This window comes from Phytophthora sojae (assembly GCF_000149755.1).
Source record: "Phytophthora sojae unplaced genomic scaffold PHYSOscaffold_2, whole genome shotgun sequence".
NCBI lineage: Eukaryota > Oomycota > Peronosporomycetes > Peronosporales > Peronosporaceae > Phytophthora > Phytophthora sojae.
Genome location: NW_009258116.1, coordinates 2,216,290 through 2,237,585, shown reverse-complemented (window position 1 = coordinate 2,237,585; position 21,296 = coordinate 2,216,290). Strand labels below are relative to the sequence as shown.

Genomic DNA, 21,296 nt, shown 5'->3' with positions numbered 1-21,296 from the left:
GAGCTCGGGATTGCCGCTCCAGGCTTCGGCAATGAGGCACGCTGGTTCACTAGCCACAGTGAGTGAGACGTTCATGGGAGATGGAGTACGGGGTTGGGCGCAGAATCGAGAGTGGCGAGACTCTCTTGCAAGAGCTTCATGAGGCCGGTGGTGCATTCGGACGCCGCCAGAATGCGTCGCCATTAAATGGATGCAGCATGCGGACCCCAGATCTTGACCCCATTCACTACATCTACACCGACATTTGAGCTTCAACATGGCTGTGTGGATCTGGTTACGCCTACTGCCACCAAGAGCTCAGCTCACCAAGCCTTGCCTCTGGATCGATAGTACCGCGCTTCATCCCCCCTAATAGATTCGTAACTTGAGTCCTGATCACTTTGGCTGCGGTCATTCTCCGTCCTCTAACCGAGAATCCTGTCTGTCGGTCATCGCGTCACGCTTTCCTCCCCTACAGCCTAGACCTGTCAATTAGACTACGCTACCGCGGCCTTATAGCATACATTATTCACTCATCAAGTCGACTGGAACTGGCTTTTTAACGATCTACGAAACTACAAAAATAGCCACAATCACGCTAAAATTCGGACTTACACGGAGCTGGTCGGACTTTAGCGGGCGTGATTATTACATCCCCCATTTGAAAGTTGGCGCGCGGCGGACGGACGGACCGAGGCAGCAAGCGGAGGGCGCCTGGCGTAGAGAAGCGAGTGGTGAACTGCAGCGGCAGCGGACACACACAACAGTGAGTACTGCATGTCCATACATAAATAAACTACTTTACGGTTTCGGGAGTTCCGCCTGTTGGGATAACTGGTACCTTCAGGGCAGTCGAGGGTTTACAGTGCGGAATTAGGGGTAGACTGGTGCTTATTAGGCGTTCTTAGGGACACCTATCTAAGAGTCCGTGGGATGTTGCAGCAGGCCGCCATACCTACGAGACGGCCCACGTCGCGTCAAGACGCCCACGGACTGCGCAGCCGCCGGACAGTCGCTCTGAATCCACAACATTGCTACTTTGTATGAGTGTCCGATTTAATTATTTGGCATGATTATACTGTAGTACTGTGGCTTTCTGCTTTAAACCCGTTACCATCCTTAATAAGGGGTGTTTTTAACGCCTTTTTAGGATAAGAAAGATTGCAGCTGGCACCCGCCGCCGTACTAAGACTTAGCTCTGTCGCACCTTTTGCTCTTCGGAGCCGCGACCCTGAGGCGCCCATGTTTGCCCGCCAGCGGCATGGGAAGTCTCATACCCAACCGAGTTTTGGCAGATCCATGTGGCGATAAAAGCCGGCTTTGCCGGGCCGCCTGTTTAAAACTCGGAGTAGTGGTCGTGTTACACTATTAGTGTATGGGACCGGCACGTTGGATTGGGGGAAACCTCGGTTCCGTGCTTCTGTGTCCGCGACAGAGCGCATGCGGCCAGCCACGTGGCTTGGGTGGGGACCCGAGCCGAGCCACTGGGGACAGTGACTTGAGAGCTTATGGCTTACCTTTTGTTTAGCGGCAAACTGAGACCGTCAATTCCTTTCGGGGGGCGACGGAAATCTTTTTGCTTCGGCAACTGGAACCACTTTTAGCATTTCCGACCCACCCACACCCAAACATACAATCCAACAACGCACAAGACAAAAGAGAGCGGTATTCTCATTGCTACATAAGGGGTTTCTAGCCTATTGCGACCTGTGTCGTAGTAGAAGAAAACTTGATGTGTACTACCTTGCCTACGCTTTTTCGGGTTATGTACCGATTAGCTGTCTAAACGATCGTTCGATGCCTATGATGCCAGTGGATGTTCCGGTAAACAAAGCAATACCCAACAACTGACCCATTACCCCCTTATAACCGAAAGTGGTTAATTGCCTGGGCTGAAATAGCTCAGTGGCATTAAACAGACACTCTACCACGGTCACCAAAGGAAGTGATCACAACCCAATAGTTGGTAGTTGTCGCTTCAGCACCGAAAATAACCCGCAGCTAATTTCTCCAAAGGTATTGAGAAACGGCGGCAACAAAGCGGGTTGTGCTTCAAGGCGGTAAAAGTGGAGGTGAGGGACTGAAAGCAAAAAAAAGTACCCGTTCAAAGGCTTGGCTAATGAGGCGTCTTACCGTCGTTTAAATTGCAGTTGGTATAGTAACACTGGGAATACCGTAGGTGATGTGGTCACATTAGGCTTTTTCTGCGGACGCGGGTTGCAAACAGCACAGAAGTCCCTTCACGGTAACGCACGGTACTAATCTCTTCAAGGCGGTGCGGCGGAAGACAAACGGCATAGGCGATGCTGATCTTACTCACCTACTAACAAAGCATAGGACCATACATAGTGGCATGCTACTTTTACGGAGAACTAATAGAGCTTCGTTTGTTTTGTTGCAGAATTCATGTCTCGAAAACGAAAGTATACGAGCGAAGACGATGTCAGAGAAGCGTATCCTGCACCGGATGGATACGAAACCCCAGCGGAAAAGAAAAGAAGGCTAAACAACCTGAACTCGGCGTTGTCACGTTTTCGAAAGCAGCAGAGAGAGTCGGCGGCGCAGGATACAGAATCTGAAATTCCTGGAGTGGTGACAGCGTTACAGGGTGTTGTGATAGGGCGGGGTATGGCAAGATCGACGTTGGAGGCTACTACGGCGAGTAATGTGGCCCCAGTTACACTTCTGAATCCGCAACTTATATCGAATGAAGTGTCGGCTACTGGAGAGACGTCATCCGCAGCATTTACAGTTGGAATGACAGACGATCGGGCCCTTTTAGTGACGCCCGCCCGGAGTACGCCGTCCCGAAGAAGAGTGGATATGACACCGTCGCAGTTGACCCGTGCTCGCGAAAGAGACAGAATTCGAAAGCAACGTAGCAGAGCAAATCGATCAGCGTCCCAAGCTATCCGCGACAGAGAAGCGGAGGCCGCGCGCACGAGAGCTAGACGTAGCAATCTTAACGATCAGCAGGTGCGGCAACAACGGGAAGATACGGCGACTGCAACGGCTAACTGGCGTAGCAACATGCCGGCAGAGCAACGTCAAGAACGCAGAAATCAAGACACAGTTGTGCAACGTGCACGACGCGGGACCATGCCGGAGGAGGAGCGCGCTCGTAGAAGAGAGGCGGACCGACTTCGCAGATGATCGCTCCAGTACAAAAAGGGTCTCGCTTACTACGAAGACTTCGACCGCGCCACGGTTCCAAATGGACGTCATTACTTTACGCGCTTTACAGACGACAGTCGCGAGACAGAGAGGGTGTCGATACTGTAATGCGTGGAAATTCCCTGATGAGACTGCCGCTTGCTGCTGTCGAAACGGCTTGATCCGCGTTCCGCCGTCTCACGCAGCCCCCTCAGTGCTTCTTCAACTGTTCGACAACGCGGTGTTTATGCGTTCGATTCGTGCATACAACAACGTCTTCGCGTTCACGTCCATGGGCGCTTCACGGTCGCGCTCTCTCACTGTAGATCACAGTGTGTGTCGGGATGGTGTGTTCAACTTCCGCGTTATGGGCTCGGTTTGCCATCGAATTGGGTCATTATTGCCGTCAGAGAGCGGGAGGTCAATGTACGCACAGGTCTACATCAACGATCCGGATATGAACGCGCGTGTGACAAGTCGGATGCAGATGCCAGACGGTTTGGATCGACCGGTTCTGGAAAGATCGATGAAATTATGGAAAGACACAACCCTTACGCGCAACAGTTTCTTCACGCGCGAAGTATATTGGTTCAGCGGGCCCAACCTGCCTACGAAGAAGCGGTTGTAGAACAGGAACGGCGAAGGGCCGCTGGAGAAGAGATACCGGACGATGATCCTGCATTGCGTTTGCAGAATCTTATCCCTCACAACGATGACTTCCAGCTTCGACTGCATGTATCTCGGAATGCCAACCCGGGTACGCATAACACCCCAACGGCATCCGAAGTGGCAGCAATTGTGATTGATGAGCATGCGGTGCAGTCTCGCGATATTTTGCTCTCTACGCATCAGGGTGGCTTCAAGCGTATATTTGAGACTAGCGACAGCTACGACCCACTATAGTATCCTCTGCTCTTACCTTACGGTGATACCGGGTGGACGTATGGCATTCCGTACGTGGGAAATCCGACAGGTTCTGATGGAGAGCTGTTACGGGTGTCACTAAGGGAGTTCGAGGCATATCTCCTGTACGACAGGTCGGCAAGTAATTCTCTCATCCTGCGAGGTGGACGTCTCACACAGCAGTATTGTGTAGACCAGTGAGCAGGAGCGGCTACGCTAAATAGAACTGAACCAGCTTCAGTACCGTCTGGAGACACTTCAGGGACTAAGTGATGCGTTGCGCAGCGAGACCATTGATGCTCACAGAGTTGCAGCTGATGCGGAGGTGGAACGACGCGCTGCCGGGTCTACCAGAGAGCAGACACGTCGTGAAGAAGAGAATTCCGATGCCCCTGACGCCGAAAATATCGGGCGCGAGATTATTATACCTCCCACGTTTACGGGAGGGCCCCGCTACATGTACCAACGTCTCCTCGACGCTATGGCAATCGTAAGAGAGACCGGCGCGCCAAATCGGTTCATCACCATGACGTGCAACCCTAACTGGCCAGAAATCAAGGAGAATCTGCGACCGAACGAGAAGGCGACTGACAGGCCTGATGTCGTTGCGCGAGTATTCATGCAGAAGCTGAAAGCGTTGAACAAGGACCTCGACCAAGGCATCCTGGGTATCCAAGCCGCTCGGGTCCATGTGGTAGAATACCAAAAGAGAGGGCTTCCCCACGCACACATTCTTCTGATTCTGCGACCTGAAGATAGACCCGTGTCCGCAGTAGACGTGGACCGATTAGTGTCAGAAGAGATCCCTGATAAGGAGAAGCACCCCGAACTTTACGAAACGGTGATCTCAAGTATTGTGACGGGGCACACAGCACTTCTTAACAGAGGGAGCAGGAGTATACAAACTCCAAATGAACAGCCGTTCACGTGTCCCTGGTTTGAAGGGGACGACTTGACTTGAAAGCGGTAGATCTAAGACTGAATGTATTTATAGGTTGGTACAGATTTGGCCTGCATACAAATCCTAAGTTCCCTATAGTTTGTGTCATACAAAATGTATCTGTTGGCTCTGAGGCCACTTGGGTCACTATCCAGCGGAGTGACCCATGTAGCCATCCCGGAATAGTGACAGAGTCACTATTCCATGTAACCCCGTTACATCCTCCCCCACTTAGATTCGATCTTATCGACCAATCAGAGCGAGGTTACGCCGACGACTCACATTTCACTCGCAAAGTCGAAATCCATCGACAACGGCGCGAGCTCTGGCGCCTCGGCTCCCGGGCCTCACAGAGCAACTGGCGCATCGCCGAGCAAGCCGCAGGGTCTCCACGTCGAGCGGAAGCATGCCTCCAAAGCGCAGTGCGCGCAGTGCGAAAGCACCTCCGAAACCGCGGGCCGTAGGGCCGAAGACCAGGGCGGCCAAGGCCAAGGACGAGTCGTCCGCGCTGATGGAGGCCACGAAGGCGGCCGAGGAGGTGGTGCGCTCTCGTAGCAGCACGCCGGAGAGTGGCCGTCAGGCAGGGGCTCAGAGCAAGTCTCCTGACGCCGCGCAAGGCAAGGAGGAGAGTCCTCGGGGCCATAAAAGCCCGGCTCGCGACTGGGAAGCCGCCGTCTTTGACTGCACGATGGTCCAGTACTCCGGTGAGAGTTCACCCGACGACGAGAACGTCTCGGAGGGCAGCACGCACGCTGCCGAAGGCACGGAGCTGGCGGCAGGCGACATGACCAACGCCTCGGCCGACGCAAAGGCCTCGTCAGAGAATGAGGCGGAGGACGCCGAGTCCGGCTCAGGCGACAGGAAGCAGTCGCACGACGAAGTCGCCATGGCCGACGCTGGGGTCGTGGCCGGGAAGTCGCCGAGCGACGCGGGCTCCAAGCCCAAGGAGGTGCTGGCATCCAAGCATCTGACGCTGGCACAAGGTCGTGAGCGTGCCCAAGCGTCGAAAGCGGCTGCCGCTGCGAAGGCCGCCGAGGCCAAGGCGAAGAAGCGTTCAGCTTCCAGGTCGCCTCGCGGCTCCAGCTCCAAGCTGTTCATCGACTCGGAGTCTGAGGACGAGGATGGTGCCGTCCACGAGCCCAAGGAGCTCTCCAACAACCTCGACGAGCAGCAGCAATACCACGCTGCTAGCTCGGGTGCGTATGCCAGGCAGCCGACTGCCACGACTGCCATCGAGTCTTCTTCAGGCGGGAATGCCACGTACCCGCAGGGCTACTTCCCGCCCGAGCCTGGCACTGGTGCGCCAGCGCTGTTGGAGAAGCTCTCGGCTCCTCGTGGCCTTATCGGCGGGTACACCTCGAGGGGTTCCTATGAGCGTGCTCTTGTTGAGAAAGAGCCACTCTTTCTTGGCGACGTTGAAGTCGCCCGGTGTGTGCTACTAGCACCACACAAGCTCACACTGAAGAAGTTCACCACGCTTCGCAAGAAGCCGGAGGACAAGGGTGGACTCCATCCTGTGTGGGGTTTCCACTGGGTCAAGCCGAATGACAACATGACCAGGAGCGAGGTGGAAGACCTCTTCTGGCGCTACGTCCAGCGCAAAGGGTATTCCGACCAAGAGTTCAAAGAACTCCGTGAGGATCGCACACTGTCCGCAATCCTGGACGTGCGCGAGCTCCGCATCGAGTTCGCTCAACTCGTGAGCAAGCGCAAGCTCCACTCGAAGATGGACGAGCTGAAGCAAGAGGCGAGAGCCAAAGCTCGTGAAGAGCGTGGGCGTGGTGCGACTACCTGCTACCGTACCCCGGGTACCGGCCAAGAAGCCAAGGACTACTTACGAAGCTGCCGCTGCTTCTCGTCCCATATCGCAACAGCCTTCGGGCAGTCTGCCAGGAGCTGCTCAACGGGCTCCCACGAGTTATCCGACTCAGGGTAACCCCTCCACTTCACGAGCAGCTGGCGCTTGCCATGGAGCCGCCGCACCCGGACGACTCGTTCCACGTGGTAGTGGATCTGCCCATTACGATCAAGGAGGGCCGGCGGTGGCCTCGCACAGCCATGGGTACGAGCCTGAGGCGACGCAGCCGTATGCTGTGGCCCCGAGTCAGGTGGTGGCCCTGCAGCAAGAGGAGATTCGTCATCTCCGGGACCGTGTGTACGTCCTCGAGATCGCGCTTGGCGTCGGCCTTGGTGGCGAGGCTGCCGCTCGTGCTGGTCAGCCTGGTGCCGTGGGCGGCTCCGTGAGGATGTTGCCTCGCTCTATCAAGAAACTCGCAGTCTCCATGGCCGTGTGGATCATCGAGCCGACCTGTCGTCTTACGACTCGCTGCGAAACCAGCTCGCTGGCCTTCGGGCCGAACTTCTTGGTCACGCGCCGTATCCGGAGCAGCAGCAGACCCACTCGTATCAGGCCCAGTTTGGCCAGGGCTCGTACGGGGCCCCTGCGTATGCTGCTCCGATGTACGCCGCGCCGTCTTACGACCAGCGCGCGTATCAGGCGCCTTACCGCGACCCGACGCCGCGCTTCGAGGAGCTGCACTCTTCTCCACCGGGCCACCCACCGCTTTTTGCGGGGCAGCCAGAGCCAGAGGGTAATGGTACCTCTTAAGACGACCCACGTAAAACGTCGGGTGAGTCGTCATCGACTTGGGCAAATCTATGGTGTACGCCGCGCCATGCCGGCTGAAGACCGTGAAGGGTCCAATGAAGCGGTGCTTCAGCTTGTTGCTCTCGACCGAGCTAACAGTGTTTAGCGGTAGGTTTCTAGTATCTAGGAGAACTAAATCCCCAACCTTAAACACGTTCATGTTTCCTCTTCCATTTCGGTCAGCGTACTCCTTCTGTTTATCTTAGGCTTGCGCCATGGTGTCTCGCACCCTACTGATTATGTTCAGCCTGTCTTCGGCAAACGAGGACAGTTGCTTCCGCAAGGTGGCTGGACTCACGTCCGAGACTTGGGAGGAAAAGGTTTTCCAAGCCTCTCCCCCACTTAGGAACGAAGCCCCGGTACTGCCTCGTAATGTGAGCGGCACCTGAGGGTGGCGCAACCCGTTCAGGTAAAAGGGCGTAAAGCCCGTCGATGCATGTACCGCATTGTTGAGTGCGAACTCAACCATGGGCAAGCGATCAGCCCAAGAGCGGGGCATCTCCGCGCAGATACTGCGGAGCGTGTCTTCGAGCACGCAATTGACGCGCTCCGTCTGGCCATCCGTCTGCGGGTGGTCCGCCGTCGACATCGACAGTCGTGTGCCAAGAAGGCGAAACAGCGTCTGCCAGAACGTAGCGGTGAACCGCGGGTCTCGATCAGAGACAATGGTCTCGGGCAGACCGTGGTGTCGGAAGACACAGTCCATGAAGAGGCGAGCGACCTCGTCGCCAGTGACGGTGTCACGAACTGGAGCAAAGTGGACCATCTTGCTCAGGCGGCACACGAAGGCAACAACACCAGTGTTGCCCCGGTCATCGGCCGGAAGTTCGAAGACAAAGTCGAGACTCATCGACTTCCAGCAGTCCGCTGGGACCGGCAGGCTCTGCAATGGTGCCGAGGCGTGTCCGGCAGGCTTCACGCGCTGGCACGTCTCGCACGTACGGACGTAGGTGGCGACCCACTTGTACATGTGACGCCACCAAAACATCTGCGAGACAGACGCGTACGTCTTCTCACGGCCGAGATGGCCACTGGATGGAGCGTCGTGCGCCTCCATCAGGATGTCGTACTTGAGATCCTCGTCGTTGGGCACGACAATACGGGGAGGATCATCGGGCTCGACCCTATAGTGGAGCAAACCGTCAGCCCACTCATAGCGGTGCAGCCTTGCACGTTGTCGGGGCGTGAGCCACTCGGCCTTGGCTTCCGAGCCAGCGGCCAAGAACCGCACAAGAGCTCCGAGACTGGCATCGTCTCGGTACCCCAGCCTGATGCGATCATACAGATCCGTCGTGACCCGACTAATATGAGCAAGCTCGTAGTCGGGTCGGCGCGACAGCGCGTCGGCAAGCACGTTCAACTTGCCCGGCTTGTACTCGACACGGAAGTTGTATTCCGCGAAGAATGACAGCCGACGCGCCATCCGCTGTGAGAGATGCGGCGTGTTGACAGCAGTCCGCAAGGACGCGTGGTCTGTATAAACGACAAAGGGCGTCGAGCCCAGGAGGTGCACTCGGAACTTGACAAGAGCGTACTTCATGGCAAGTAGCTCCTTGTCGTGTACTGGATAGTTCCGTTCGGCTGCCTGCACTGGAACGAGATGACCCGTTCGCGGCCTTCATCGTCGGCCTGCAATAGCGCACAGCCAATTGCGTAGTCAGACGCATCACAGACTACGCTGAAAGGCTTCGTCTCGTCCGGCAATGCCAGGACTGGCGCGCGCTGTAAGCTCGCTTTGATGTCGATAAAAGCATCTTGATGGCGACGCTCCCAGCGCCAGTCGACATCCTTCTTCAGGAGATCCGGCAAGGGCCGTGCCAGCTCGGCGTAGCCTGCACTATACTTGTGCAGGTAGTTGGCGAGGCCCAACAACTGTCGTAGGTCCTTCTGCGACCGAGGTGGCGGCCAAGCCGCGATGGGTTTCACCTTCTGCGGGTCCGCCCGGACCCCGGCGATGCTGACGAAGCAGCCCAGGACCTTGATCTCCTCAGCTGCGAACACACACTTGTCGATGTTGGCGTACAGCTTGTTCGCCCGCATGACTTCGAACACACGTCGAAGGTGCTGGAGATGCACCTCCATGTCCGTCTGGCCTGCTTCGGCACGGCTGTGGACGAAGATGTCGTCAAAGTACGTCTGTGTGAACGCACGCAAAGGTCGGAACAGTTATGTGACCAAGCGATTGAACGTTGCCGGGGCGTTAGAAAGCCCCTGAGGCATGACCAGCCACTCCCAGAGCATACCGCTCGGCGTGCTCACAGCCGTGAGTGGGATGTCGCTCTCGCGCATCAGGATCTGGTAGTATCCGTCCACCAGGTCCAGCGCGCTATACAGCGTGCAGCCGGCCATGTTGTTGAGCAACACGTCCTTGCGCGGGATCGGTGTCTGCGCAGGCACTGTCGCGCTGTTCAGCTTGATATAAGCATGAACCAGACGCCACTTTCCGTTCGGTTTGCGAACACAGAAGGTAGGCGTCGAGTGCGGGGACTTCGACTCCCGCACCATGCCTGTCTTCGCCTTGGCGGCAAAGAAGGCATCAATGACTTCACACTGCTCCCGGGGAAGAGGCCATTGCCTCGTGTCGCAGTACTTCGTGCCCGGCACGAGATCGATCTCGTGCCTGATTCCCCTGTCCGGAGGGAGATTGGACGGTGGATCCTTGGACACCACGTCCTCGAACTCCTTCACCAAGGGGTACACCGGGTCCCGGGGGTTCTTAAAAATCTCAGAGCCCATGCGCGACGCGCGCTGTCTCTGGAACTCCTCCAGGACTGCCTGGTCCATGACCGAGGACGAGTTCAACTCGGCCGACGTGGACTCCGGTCGGAGGAGAACCAACTCTGCGATCTCCCCGGCCTTTAGCTCGGCCAAGAAGTCCTCCATGGCGAGCTCCTCAAGTTTCAGCAACTCTGAATCCTCGAGCAGAGCTGTAAGCTCGACAGCTCCTGTCTTGACCCGACGACCGGTCACGCCGTCGAAGATGTGATAACACTCTTCGGCGGCTGGAGCCTTGGCTGGAGGGTCGGAGTCGCTGGCGACTGGCGTCGTCGGCCACACGACTAGGCCCGGCTTACGACGTGACCCTCGGGTGTCTTCGTCTCGTGGCGCCGTCTTGACGGCACCACCGATCTTCTCGATCTCGTGCGGGACTACGTTACCCGCCTTGTCCTTGAGCGGAACTTGGTTACCCGCCTTGCTGGGTGGAACTATGTTACCCACCTCGCCGTCTGGAACTTGGTTACCCACACCAGGAGCGCTTCCAGCGACTCCCGCATCAGTTATGGTCTGAGTGACCTCCTGTGGAACTATGTTACCCACATCGGAAGCGCCTGCAGTGCCTTCCTCATCAGTTACGGTCTGAGTGACCTCGCGTGGAACTTGGTTACCCACGCCAACGCCAGCGGCGCCTTCTCCAGCAGCCCTTGCTGCCTGCGGTACTTCGTTACCCGCGTGTGGACCTACGTTACCCACCTGGTAGGTGCTGTCCGGCACCTCCAATCTCAGGCCTTGTCCGGCCCGGTCTGAGTCGTCGTCAGTCTCGACGGACCCCAAGAACTCATTAGACGCTGCTGCGCCCTGGCGGCCCTCGCGGGTGCCCCAGCTGCTGCCAGAGGTGGGAACATGACTCACCAAAGCTCTGTCAGAGCGTGGGGGACGGCTGGCCCCGATGGCCTTGCCGCGCCAGTCGATCCAAGGCTCGTGTTTTTCCAGCCACGGCATGCCCAGGATCAAGTCGTACTTGTCGATGTCTAGGACCAAGAGCGGCTCCGTGCTGTCGAAGTCCTCGAACTTGACAGTGAGGTCCATGTGGACCCGAGGTACTTCTACCACCGTACCATCCGCCAGTCTTACCGAGACCAGCTCGTTGCCTTTGCTGCCTCGTAGCGCATCGGCGTACTTGTCGCGATTGCGTGCGACAGTCTGGCGGCGCGCAAAGTTCTTGGACGCCCCAGAGTCGATCAAGATTCTCAAGGGATGATCGTATCCCGGTACACTCGCGTGCACCACAAGCAGCCCACCGCTGCCCTTCTCCGCTTCGAGAGTACAGAGACTCTCGTGGCCTAAGTCCCCATGGCGTGCGCCACCCGCACACCCCTCATGAAGACTTAGTGTTTCCCCTGTAGGGCGCCCCGCCCCTACTGGTGTCCGGCGTTCCCCTGGTTCCTGGGGCGCGGCTTCTGCCAGTGACCCCTAGAGCCAAAGGGCTTCGAAGAGAACTTCTTCTCAGTCCTCCCGCGGGACAAGCACGTTTCATGTGCCGAAGCTTGCCACAGCCGTAGCGGCGAATGTCGCGCTACTCGGCCATGCCCAGATCCATGGGAACCGGCCCGTTGATCGCTCCATTGCCGGAGTTACCATTAGGCGCACCGCCAGAGGCAGGGTTGCTCTGCCATACCGTGGCGGGGTACGAGCCTGCTTGTGGCTGTACACCTCCTGGAGGGCGATCTGAATCGCCTCCTCCATAGTGTTTGCTTGCACACGGAACAGTTGCGTGCGGGCAGGACCGACACGCAGACCGTCCATGAACACGGTCACCTTGATGTGTTCAGGCAGGGGGTTCCCCACCAAAGAGGCAGTGAGCACTTGCATCTCCTGGATGTACTCATGCAGCTCGCGCCTTCCTTGTTTGCAGGGGAGGAAGCGCGAACGCTGGCGGTACTCGTAGTTCGCCGGAAGAAACGCGGCCCGCAGCTGCTCGCACAGCTGGGACCATGATGCGAAGCATCCAGGCGTCGTCGCTTCGCGCGTATATGCCCAACTCTTGCGCGACCACTAAGGTTGGAGAGCGCAAAGGCGACACGGAGTCACTCGTCCGAGACGAGAGCCGCGTCCATCGCGAGCTCAACCTCTCGAACCCAGAAGTGAAGGTTTTCTCCTTCCTTCCCTTCGAAGGGGTGAACCTTCAGCCGCAGGGGCTTCGGTTGCACCGGCTTCGGCGCGGCCGCAGTGGCCTGCAGCCCTTGAACGTGGGCGATGAGCCCTCGCTCGTAGGTGTCGAACGCGTTGATACGCTCAACCTGCTCAGCCGGCGTCGCCGCCGCTAAGCTACGCAGGGCATCTGTCCCAAAGATGCCTGCCATCTTACGAACGGACTCGTACTGCGAGTCGTTCAGATGGGGAAACTCCGTACGATCCATCTTGGCTCACTCGATGAGACCACAGAGGATTCAGGTAGTCCAATCTACCCGCGTAGGCGTAGGATTGACTACAAGTGATACCAAGTGTGACGGGGCACACAGCACTTCTTAACAGAGGGAGCAGGAGTATACAAACTCCAAATGAACAGCCGTTCACGTGTCCCTGGTCTGAAGGGGACGACTTGACTTGAAAGCGGTAGATCTAAGACTGAATGTATTTATAGGTTGGTACAGATTTGGCCTGCATACAAATCCTAAGTTCCCTATAGTTTGTGTCATACAAAATGTATCTGTTGGCTCTGAGGCCACTTGGGTCACTATCCAGGGGAGTGACCGATGTAGCCATCCCTGAATAGTGACAGAGTCACTATTCCATGTAACCCCGTTACAAGTGCCATGTGGAAGACAGAATCCGAACTGCCCCTGCATGAAGAACGGTAGGTGCTCTAAGAAGTTCCCCAAGCCTCTTACCGAGGTAACGACTATGGTCCAGGATAAGACTCCTGGATACCGTCGGAAACGGCGTTCCGATGGGTTTGTGGTCCACAAAGGTAAAGTGTGGGACAGTGCGACGATCAACCAATGGATTGTGCCATACAACCCATTTCGCAGAAATATAATTGCCACATCAACGTCGAAGTCTGTTCGACAAACAGGGCTGTCAAGTACATCTACAAGTACGTGTACAAGGGCTCGGATATGACCACGATCACTATTGGAGGAGAAGAGATTCAAGCCAACGAGATTCTTCAGTCTAACAAACCAAGCCCTAGCGTCCGCGTAGCGGGCGCCCAGAGCGCTAGTTGGCTTGTGATAGCCATATGGCGCTCGTGAGATTCGGACGCAAGACGGCGTGAAATCTCGAGCGGTCAAGGCCGTCTCGATGGACGGACGTGTTCAAGGTTTCCAAGCCCAGGAGCTCACTTCTCAATTCGCCAAGCGAGCCCAACGTCGAAGCCATTGAGCATGAAGGCCATCTCTTCTCTCTTGTCTGCGTCGGCGCTCGCACTGCTGTCGACTCAAGGCGCTCGAGCCTACAGCGAGGGCTTCGACCTGACGGACCACACGAGTCAGCTCAACTTCTACCATCAAGCTGCGACCGACCTCACGGCCGAGCAAGTCGTGCTTGATGACAGCTGCGTCGTGGACCAAGTGCACTTGGTCCGCTCTAGCTACCTCAAGACTGCAGAGTATTGCTGGCTTCTTACTCATTGTGTTGTATCACTGCAGCTAATGCGCCACGGAACGCGCTACCCTTCGTCCGGCAGCTACAGCGCCATCAAGAGCTTCGCGGAGACGGTCACCGAGTACTTGAGCTGACCCAACATGTCCGACTCGATGGCCAACGAGCTCAAGTTCCTCAAGACGTGGAACCTCTCGGAGTTGATCCCGAATCCAGCCGTCATGGTGGACAATATCACAACGTTGGGACTGCAGGAGGCCCACGACGTCGGCTCGACGTTCCGCAGCAAGTACGCGGGCTTGTACACGGCCAAGGAGACCGTGTGGACGAACGCCAAGGAGCGCGTGGTCCGCACTGCGCAGAACTTCATGAACGGATTCCACGGCCAAGACTGGGACGCGGACTTGCTGGTGCAGGTGAGCACCACGGACACGACGCTGGGCGCCAACACGCTCACGCCGATCGACACGTGCCCCAGCTTTAAGGGCGACGAGAGCTCGGGGCAGACGGCGTTCGCGCAGGCGTCAGGCTGGCAGGACGCCTTGACGAGTCGCTCTGGCCTGGCTTCGGGTTCTCGGCGGGCGTGACGCTCACGGTCATGGACTTGTGCATGTATCAGTGCAACTACCTGGGCAAGGACCACCTCGAGTTCTGCCAGATCTTCACGGACGACGAGTGGAAGCACTACGCGTACCACAAGGACTTGGGCTACTACTACGGCTCGGGCTACGGCGCAGCGCTCGCGCCTACTGTCGGATACCCGTACTCCGAGGCGGTCACGAAGCTCCTGAACGAGACGGAGACGACGTCCTGCCAGAAGATCTTCGTCGCCTTCAGCCAGGACACGTAGCTCAACGCCATGTACTCGGGCTTCGGGCTCAACTACGACGAGAGCTACCCGACGAACGCGATCAACGCCACGCGCAACTTCCGCTCTTCGCGCGTTGTCACGATGGGCGCGCGCCTTGTTACGGAGCGGATCACGTGCGCCGGAGAGAGCTTCATCCGCTTCAGCATCAACGAGGAGGTGGTCCCTCTGCCTGGCTGCCAGAGCGGACCTGGGCTCACATGCCCCATCGCCGAGTTCGTGCAGTACATGGAGGCCCGCAAGGCCGAGGTGGGGGACTTCATCACGACGTGCAACTCGACCAGCGCGTCCTCGGAGCTTACGCTGTTCGAGAACCCCGTCGTGAACCAGTGCGCAGCGTCGTCAACTAAGGCCGGCAAGCAGTCTGTAGTCGTCTAAAGGCTTACCATGTTCCCGCCTCCCTTGCAAAATGATGAATGAAGTCTGTCCGCACTTGTGAGATTGTGCTGCTGTGCCGGTCGATAGACGTGTAGCTTGAAGCAGGGATATGAACTGCGGCGTTACGTGGTTCTGGCGCTGGGGCGCGGACAACCACGAGATATATCGTGACACTTCGCAGACAGCAAGCGAGGGGTCTGGCCGGGGGGGGTACGTAGAGATTCGTCTACTGCTGCCGTCGAGAGGGGCAAATTTTCCGGTGTACGCTCGCTCTGAGGGTTTCAATGGCGCGCGTCTCGTCGCATATAGACGAGTCGAGCATTGCACACGAAACGACATGACTCGCTTCCTATCACGGGGAATGAGGCCCGCAAGTGCGTGCCAAACTTGTCTTTGGTCGAGTGCGGCGCGCCGTCCAGAGCGCAACTCGACTCCGGTCGATGGATTCACGGATGGCCACGGACTCGGCCGGCCCAGGGTTAGAATAGCGAAGCACAAGGAGTGCACGCCCCCCCCCCCACCCCACCCCACCCCTCGTTGGAGGCGAGCAGGTCGAGCCATTCCCAAATCGGATCCCAACAACCGACCTTGATACTACACTACACAGCACCTCGTGGTCCAAGATGAGCGTCGGATTGACCGTCCTCCAAGCCATGGCGTCGTCCTGCACGATGGCCATGATCCTCAGCTCCGTGCCGTCCGTCTACCGAATCCACAAGAACCACGGCACCGGTGTCGTGGCGCTCTTCCCGCTCGTCGGCCTCTGGCTCAGCTGCCACCTCGTGACTTTATACGGCTGGGCCACGGGCTCGTACTTCCCTCTCTTGGCCATCTACTCCTTCGGCGAGCTGACCTCCATCGTCTACGTGAGCGTCTTCTTCCGATGGACCAAGGCGCGCTCCTACGCCATCAAGACCATCGCCGCCAACATCGTCATCATCGTGCTGCTAACGACCTACGCCGTGCTCGGCATGACGGGCGTGACTGGCCAGACGACCGACCAAGTGGGCGATACGGTGGGCTACATGATGACTGTGGGCTGTTTGCTGCCGTACGTCGCACCACTTGAGACCATCAAGACGGTGGTCAAGACGCGCTCGGGCGCGTCCATTCCGCTGGGCATGTGCCTCGCCGGAGCCATTTCGAACGCGCTTTGGGTGCTCGAGGGCTACCTCGACAACGACATTTTCATGCTCATCCTGAGTGCGGCGTGCTCGCTCATGGGCTTCATCCAAGTTGCGCTGTACCTCATCTACAGACCAGGCCGATACCCGACGCCCGTTGGCACGCCGATCATCGACTGCGTTCTCCCCGTCACGGCAACGCTGACTGTCAAAAGCGACACGACCGTCGAGAGCCTGCCGTCGCCCAACTTCATCGCTATCTGCTCGCCATGAGCCCCCCATCGAACAAAACTTATAGACGCCTGATAGCAATACCTAAAGTAAAGTAATAGATGCCGTATCCATCATCGTTTCGTGTGCTCCGATCCTTCAAGGATCCTTCAAGGATCCTTGACGTCCAAATTGAGGCGGACACACCGAGGACACTTGCGTCGGATGGGCTCTCAACCCCCGGGTGACAGGCTTGGGAGCTTCAGCTTCTGGAATGGGGATGCGCCGCGAGCCTTCGCGCCGGCAAAGCTGAAGATCCCTCGCACGTCGCAGCCCCGCAGCCACTCGTTGAGCGCAAAACTGAAGCAGCAGCATCAAGTCGGCAGATGTGCACAATAGACGTGGCGGAGAAGGCGCTACACACGCGCCAAGCAGTATGGTCTCGTGTCCCGGGCAATCGCCTCTCGACGCACTTCCAAACGCTTGATACGACGCCGAGCCGCGCTCCAGCCTCATCGCCACCAGCTTTTTGCTCGGACTCACAAGAGGCCGAGGCACGTCAGCGGAGCATGCGGGAGTGGCACTGCAGACCCAAAGAGACAAGCTCCACGCAACTGCAAGGAATCGAGCGGCACTCTCGCTCATTTCGGAATTGGACTCGACCAGCCCACTCTAAACAGTAGCAAGCAACAAGCGCGATGAGCGTCGGGCTTACGATCATCCAGGTGCTGGCGTCGCTCTGCTCGGTCGCCATGATCCTGAGCTCCGTGCCCGCCATGTACAGTATCCACAAGCTTGAAGACGTCGGGGAAGTCGCGCTCTTCCCACTCGTGGGGCTCTGGATCAATTGCCACGTGCTGTAAGTTGTTTTACCTGCCCACTGTCTTGCTCTTGTTCATCAAAACTAACGCATGAGCAGTATGTTGTATGGCTTGGCAACCGCAGACTACTTCCCGCTCTTCGCCACGTATCTCTTTGGCGACATCATGTCGGTCCTGTACATCAGCGTGTACTTCCGATGGACCAAACAGCGGTCGTACGCTCTGAAGGCCATCGGCATCTCCTTCCTCATCGTCGTGCTCACTGCGGCGTACACGATTCTAGGGATGACGGGGGTAACCGGCCAGTCCAGCGACCAGGTCGGCAACGTCACGGGCTATATGATGGCCATCGGCAGCGTTCTGCTCTACATCTCGCCGTTCGAGACGATCAAGACGGTGCTCAAGACTCGCTCTGGCGCGTCGATCCCCTTCGGCATGTGCCTCGCCGGCGCGACGTCCAACATCCTCTGGATGCTCAACGGACTGCTCACGAGCGACATCTTCATCTTCCTGCTCGGAACCGTGTGCGCAGTATTGGGGCTGGTGCAGGTGGTGCTCTACCTCATCTACCGTCCAGGCCGCCCGCAGGTCGGCGTAGACGCTGCAGTTGAGCTCGAGCAGACACAGCCCGACAAGAAGTTCGTTCTCCCCGTGACGGCCTCGCCCAAGGCTCTCCCCTCGCCCGTCTTTATTGCCGTCCAGTCGCCGTAAGACGCAAGTACTGCAATGCCACCACAAAACGTAGTGTAGAATCTCAAGTGATAATGAATAGATCACGTTATTACCATAGCTATTCGCCTTCATCAACCACGTCCTCGCCTACTGACCCGGTGCAACAGAGATGCACCACAGTTGAAGTGCATTAAAGTACTAGAGACCAGTTGTTGCTCGGGTATGCGTGGATCCCTGCGTTTCACACTAACTTAACTTGTGGCCTGACCGGGGCGTTCCCCCTAAAAATACTCGCACGATTCGTCTACACAGCGTTCCACTTCAAGCACTTCAAGCACCGGACAATAGACGAGGCGGGATCTTTGAAACGGATCTTGAAACGGCGCAGCACTTCCAATCACGTTTGATACGACGAGGAGCAAGCAGCCATCCATCGCTGCTGCCGGCATAAAAAAGGCTCGCGTGTTGCTGGTGCAGGTCTTTGCGGTGCCTCGATCGGCCTCAGATCTCGCGAACGGAGCGCGGGTACCGAGGGGTAGGAGCAGCTCCACTGCAGGATGTAGCGCTACCGATCCGAGGTGTGCTCCAACAACGCGAGTGCCAGGTTGTTTTGTGTTCATTTCTCGACGGAGCACGTTCGACCGACGAAGGGGAAAGACCAGAGCAAGAGTCAAGATGAATGCAGGGCTGACGGTACTGAAGGCGCTGGCGTCAAGCTGCTCCGTGGTCATGATCCTGAGCTCGGCTCCGTCGCTCTACCGGATCCACAAGCGATACGACACGGGCGACGTGGCGCTCTTCCCTCTCGTTGGCTTGTGGCTGAACTGCTGCATGGTGTACGTTCGTGCTCCATTCATCCGTCTAGCACTCTACCTTGACTGAACGGTGCTTTTTTGTTGCAAGTAGAATGCTGTACGGCTGGACTCCGGGAAGCTACTTCCCCTTGTTCGCCACTTACGTCTTCGGCACGATCATTTCGACGGCGTATGTTGCTGTGTACTTGCGGTGGACGAAGGCCCGGGCGTACGCCCACAAGGCCATTGGTGCCACCCTCATCGCTAATATCCTTGGATCGGTGTACGTCGTGCTGGGGATGACGGGCGTGACGAGGCAACCGAGCGACCAGGTCAAACTCATCGCAGGCAACATGATGACAGTCGCGTGCTTGCTGCTGTACATCGCCCCGTTCGAGACGATCAAGACGGTGCTCAAGACGCGCTCGGGTGCCTCGATCCCATTCGGCATGTGCTTGGCGGGGGCGTCCTCCAACTTGATCTGGACGATCGAGGGGCTGTTCACTAAAGACATGTTCATCCTCCTGCTCAGTGCCGCTTGCTCGGCGTTGGGCTTTGTGCAAGTGGCGCTATACCTGGTCTTCAGGCCGAAGACGAAAGGGCCGAGCGCTTTGGCTGCGGACCTCTCGGTGTCGACGGACAAGAAGTACATTCTACCCGTGAAGGTGGACAATCCTACCACTGTTAGTGCGCCCCCAGCGGTGGCGCTGGTCCCTCCGAGATGCGGCGACAAACTCGACAGCATCTCTTCGCCGACCTTAGTGCCCGTTTGCATATCGTAAGAAACTTCAATGGCACTTCATAGCATAATTTCCATTCCATGATGTAGTTTACGGTAGTGACGGTAAAATTTGTCTTAGTGATGGAAGCGCGCACTCGTGCTCCGAGCGCGCGGTGCGCAGCGAGCAGTACCGCGCAGCTCCGAAATATTTCTGAATGCGCGGAATCGGCAGCGTTCCCTCCCCATAGTAAAATTCATGCAATGCAATGATTTACGTGTTCGCGTAGCCAAATTACACCTGCGCTAGTCTCGTCGGCGGCATAGTGTGGTGTCCTCATACGTCGAATCTCCTTTGGCTGGCAGTGAATCAGCAATGGTAGTCATGAGGGCCTTCCATTTACGTCGGGCTTGGGCAAGCAGTCGAAGTCTCTCCAAGTCTGAGCTGGTGCGGAGGCGGTAGCCACACCCACTAGCATCAAGGTCCTGGTCGAGGACAAGAGGCAGTGTGGTGCGGGGCCTACCTCTCCACTTGCTGCTGTCGGAGGAAGAGAAATACGCCTTCATCTGGATAAACGCCGGGATATCTTGTGGTCGCCGTAGAATGTGCCCGAGAAGCCCCCACCTCGCAGATGTGATCCGGTGACGGAGCGGCCGCTCATCACACGTTGCGTAGAGATCAGCGTTGGAGATGTGGTACGGTAACGCACATTGAGGACAGATCGTAGCCGGCGATGGTGAAAGCTTTCGAGTCGGTGAAGTTCCGTTGGTATAAGCGCCCAGGTCCCGCAGTTGTAGAGTAGTATCGGCAGTACGTAGCAGTTGTAGAGGGGAATTCGTGTCGTGTCTGTGATACGGTGCGATCTCAGCCAGACCGTCCAGAGCCGCCGAAGAGCAGCCGCAGCGAGTATTTTCCGACGCGATACGTCATCGGCATCTCCGAGCAACGAGCCAAGCTTCCGCGTAGACCTCCATGCTTCTTCCTCTGCACGAGCGTGGGGGTCGGCACTGGCAGGTGTCAGGCAGCGGCGGAGAATTGTGTGCTCCGTCTTTGCCGCGTTCATTTGAAGCAGCCAGCGCGCGAATACTTACGGGGCATGGGTCTGGATGAGCTCGACGAGGGCGGGGTCCCGACAGATAAAGTCGGCATCGTCCGCATACACGATCATTGGCTGGAGCAGGTCCGGCGGCATTGCAGGGTGACTAGCTTGAACTCTAAGTACTACTTCTAGGTAGATAACAAATAATGCTGGTGAGAGTGAGTCGCCCTGTGGCGTACCTGTGTTGCTGCCGAATGGTTGCAGGATCTGGTGGCCGATGCGGAGTGAAAGCGTTGTGTGGGATAGTAAGAGTCGAATCAGCCGGATTTCGTCGTCGTGTAGAAACTGCCGTAGAACTTTGAGGAGTTTGGCACGGTCGATCGTGTCGAACGCGCGCGAGAAGTCGATGATGGAAGGCTAGGAAGTCGACTAAAGAGCGCGGCGATGTAGGAGATTCAAGTTGTTTGTTGATTAGCAGGTAAAACTGAGAATGAGAAGGAACTAGAGCTAGGAGCTCGGAGTACATGTAGGGCTATCCTCTTGGTCTCCTCTGTGGTGCTGTGAAGTAGTTGTAGCTGGCTGGAAGCCACGGTCGTACTCGTTGCCTGTCCTTTCAGCTGGATTGAAATGAGCATGCGCAGTAGATGTTTTTCCCGCGTGTGTGCGTCCGTCGCTCTCGCTGGCCGCATATCATCGGAGTAATGCTTGCACGAATTTGATGTTGCAGC

At 57.2% G+C, this 21,296-nt stretch overlaps 5 protein-coding genes across 5 annotated transcripts; 4 read left to right on the top strand and 1 right to left on the bottom strand.

Annotated features, from left to right (window-relative positions):
- Positions 1-13,726: 13,726 nt before the first annotated feature.
- PHYSODRAFT_310759 (hypothetical protein) lies at positions 13,727-15,189 on the top strand (the record flags this gene model as incomplete). Its single annotated transcript, XM_009520408.1, has 4 exons — positions 13,727-13,921; positions 14,111-14,412; positions 14,472-14,769; positions 14,794-15,189. The coding sequence occupies 4 exons, from the start codon at positions 13,727-13,729 to the stop codon at positions 15,187-15,189; spliced, it is 1,191 nt and encodes a 396-aa protein (XP_009518703.1).
- A 452-nt stretch (positions 15,190-15,641) lies between these two features.
- Positions 15,642-16,586, top strand: PHYSODRAFT_257983 (hypothetical protein; the record flags this gene model as incomplete). The annotated part of the gene is made up of 2 exons (XM_009520407.1): positions 15,642-15,667; positions 15,797-16,586. 2 exons carry the CDS (start codon positions 15,642-15,644, stop codon positions 16,584-16,586), a joined length of 816 nt encoding a protein of 271 aa, XP_009518702.1.
- Positions 16,587-17,180: 594 nt separating this feature from the next.
- Positions 17,181-18,130, top strand: PHYSODRAFT_284732 (hypothetical protein). The gene is made up of 2 exons (XM_009520406.1): positions 17,181-17,382; positions 17,443-18,130. The coding sequence occupies exons 1-2, from the start codon at positions 17,222-17,224 to the stop codon at positions 18,053-18,055; spliced, it is 774 nt and encodes a 257-aa protein (XP_009518701.1). The 5' UTR covers positions 17,181-17,221; the 3' UTR covers positions 18,056-18,130.
- A 561-nt stretch (positions 18,131-18,691) lies between these two features.
- PHYSODRAFT_485003 (hypothetical protein) lies at positions 18,692-19,592 on the top strand (the record flags this gene model as incomplete). The annotated part of the gene is made up of 2 exons (XM_009520405.1): positions 18,692-18,852; positions 18,923-19,592. The coding sequence occupies 2 exons, from the start codon at positions 18,692-18,694 to the stop codon at positions 19,590-19,592; spliced, it is 831 nt and encodes a 276-aa protein (XP_009518700.1).
- Positions 19,593-19,834: 242 nt separating this feature from the next.
- PHYSODRAFT_480033 (hypothetical protein) lies at positions 19,835-20,592 on the bottom strand (the record flags this gene model as incomplete). Its single annotated transcript, XM_009520404.1, has 3 exons — positions 19,835-19,881; positions 20,002-20,185; positions 20,248-20,592. 3 exons carry the CDS (start codon positions 20,590-20,592, stop codon positions 19,835-19,837), a joined length of 576 nt encoding a protein of 191 aa, XP_009518699.1.
- Between the last annotated feature and the right edge of the window lie 704 nt (positions 20,593-21,296).

Coding starts and splice junctions, on each gene's coding strand:
- PHYSODRAFT_284732 (XM_009520406.1), top strand. CDS start 17,222: ATGAGCGTCGGGCTTACGATCATCCAGGTGCTGGCGTCGCTCTGCTCG. Junction 17,383..17,442: donor TGGATCAATTGCCACGTGCT/GTAAGTTGTTTT, acceptor ACGCATGAGCAG/TATGTTGTATGGCTTGGCAA.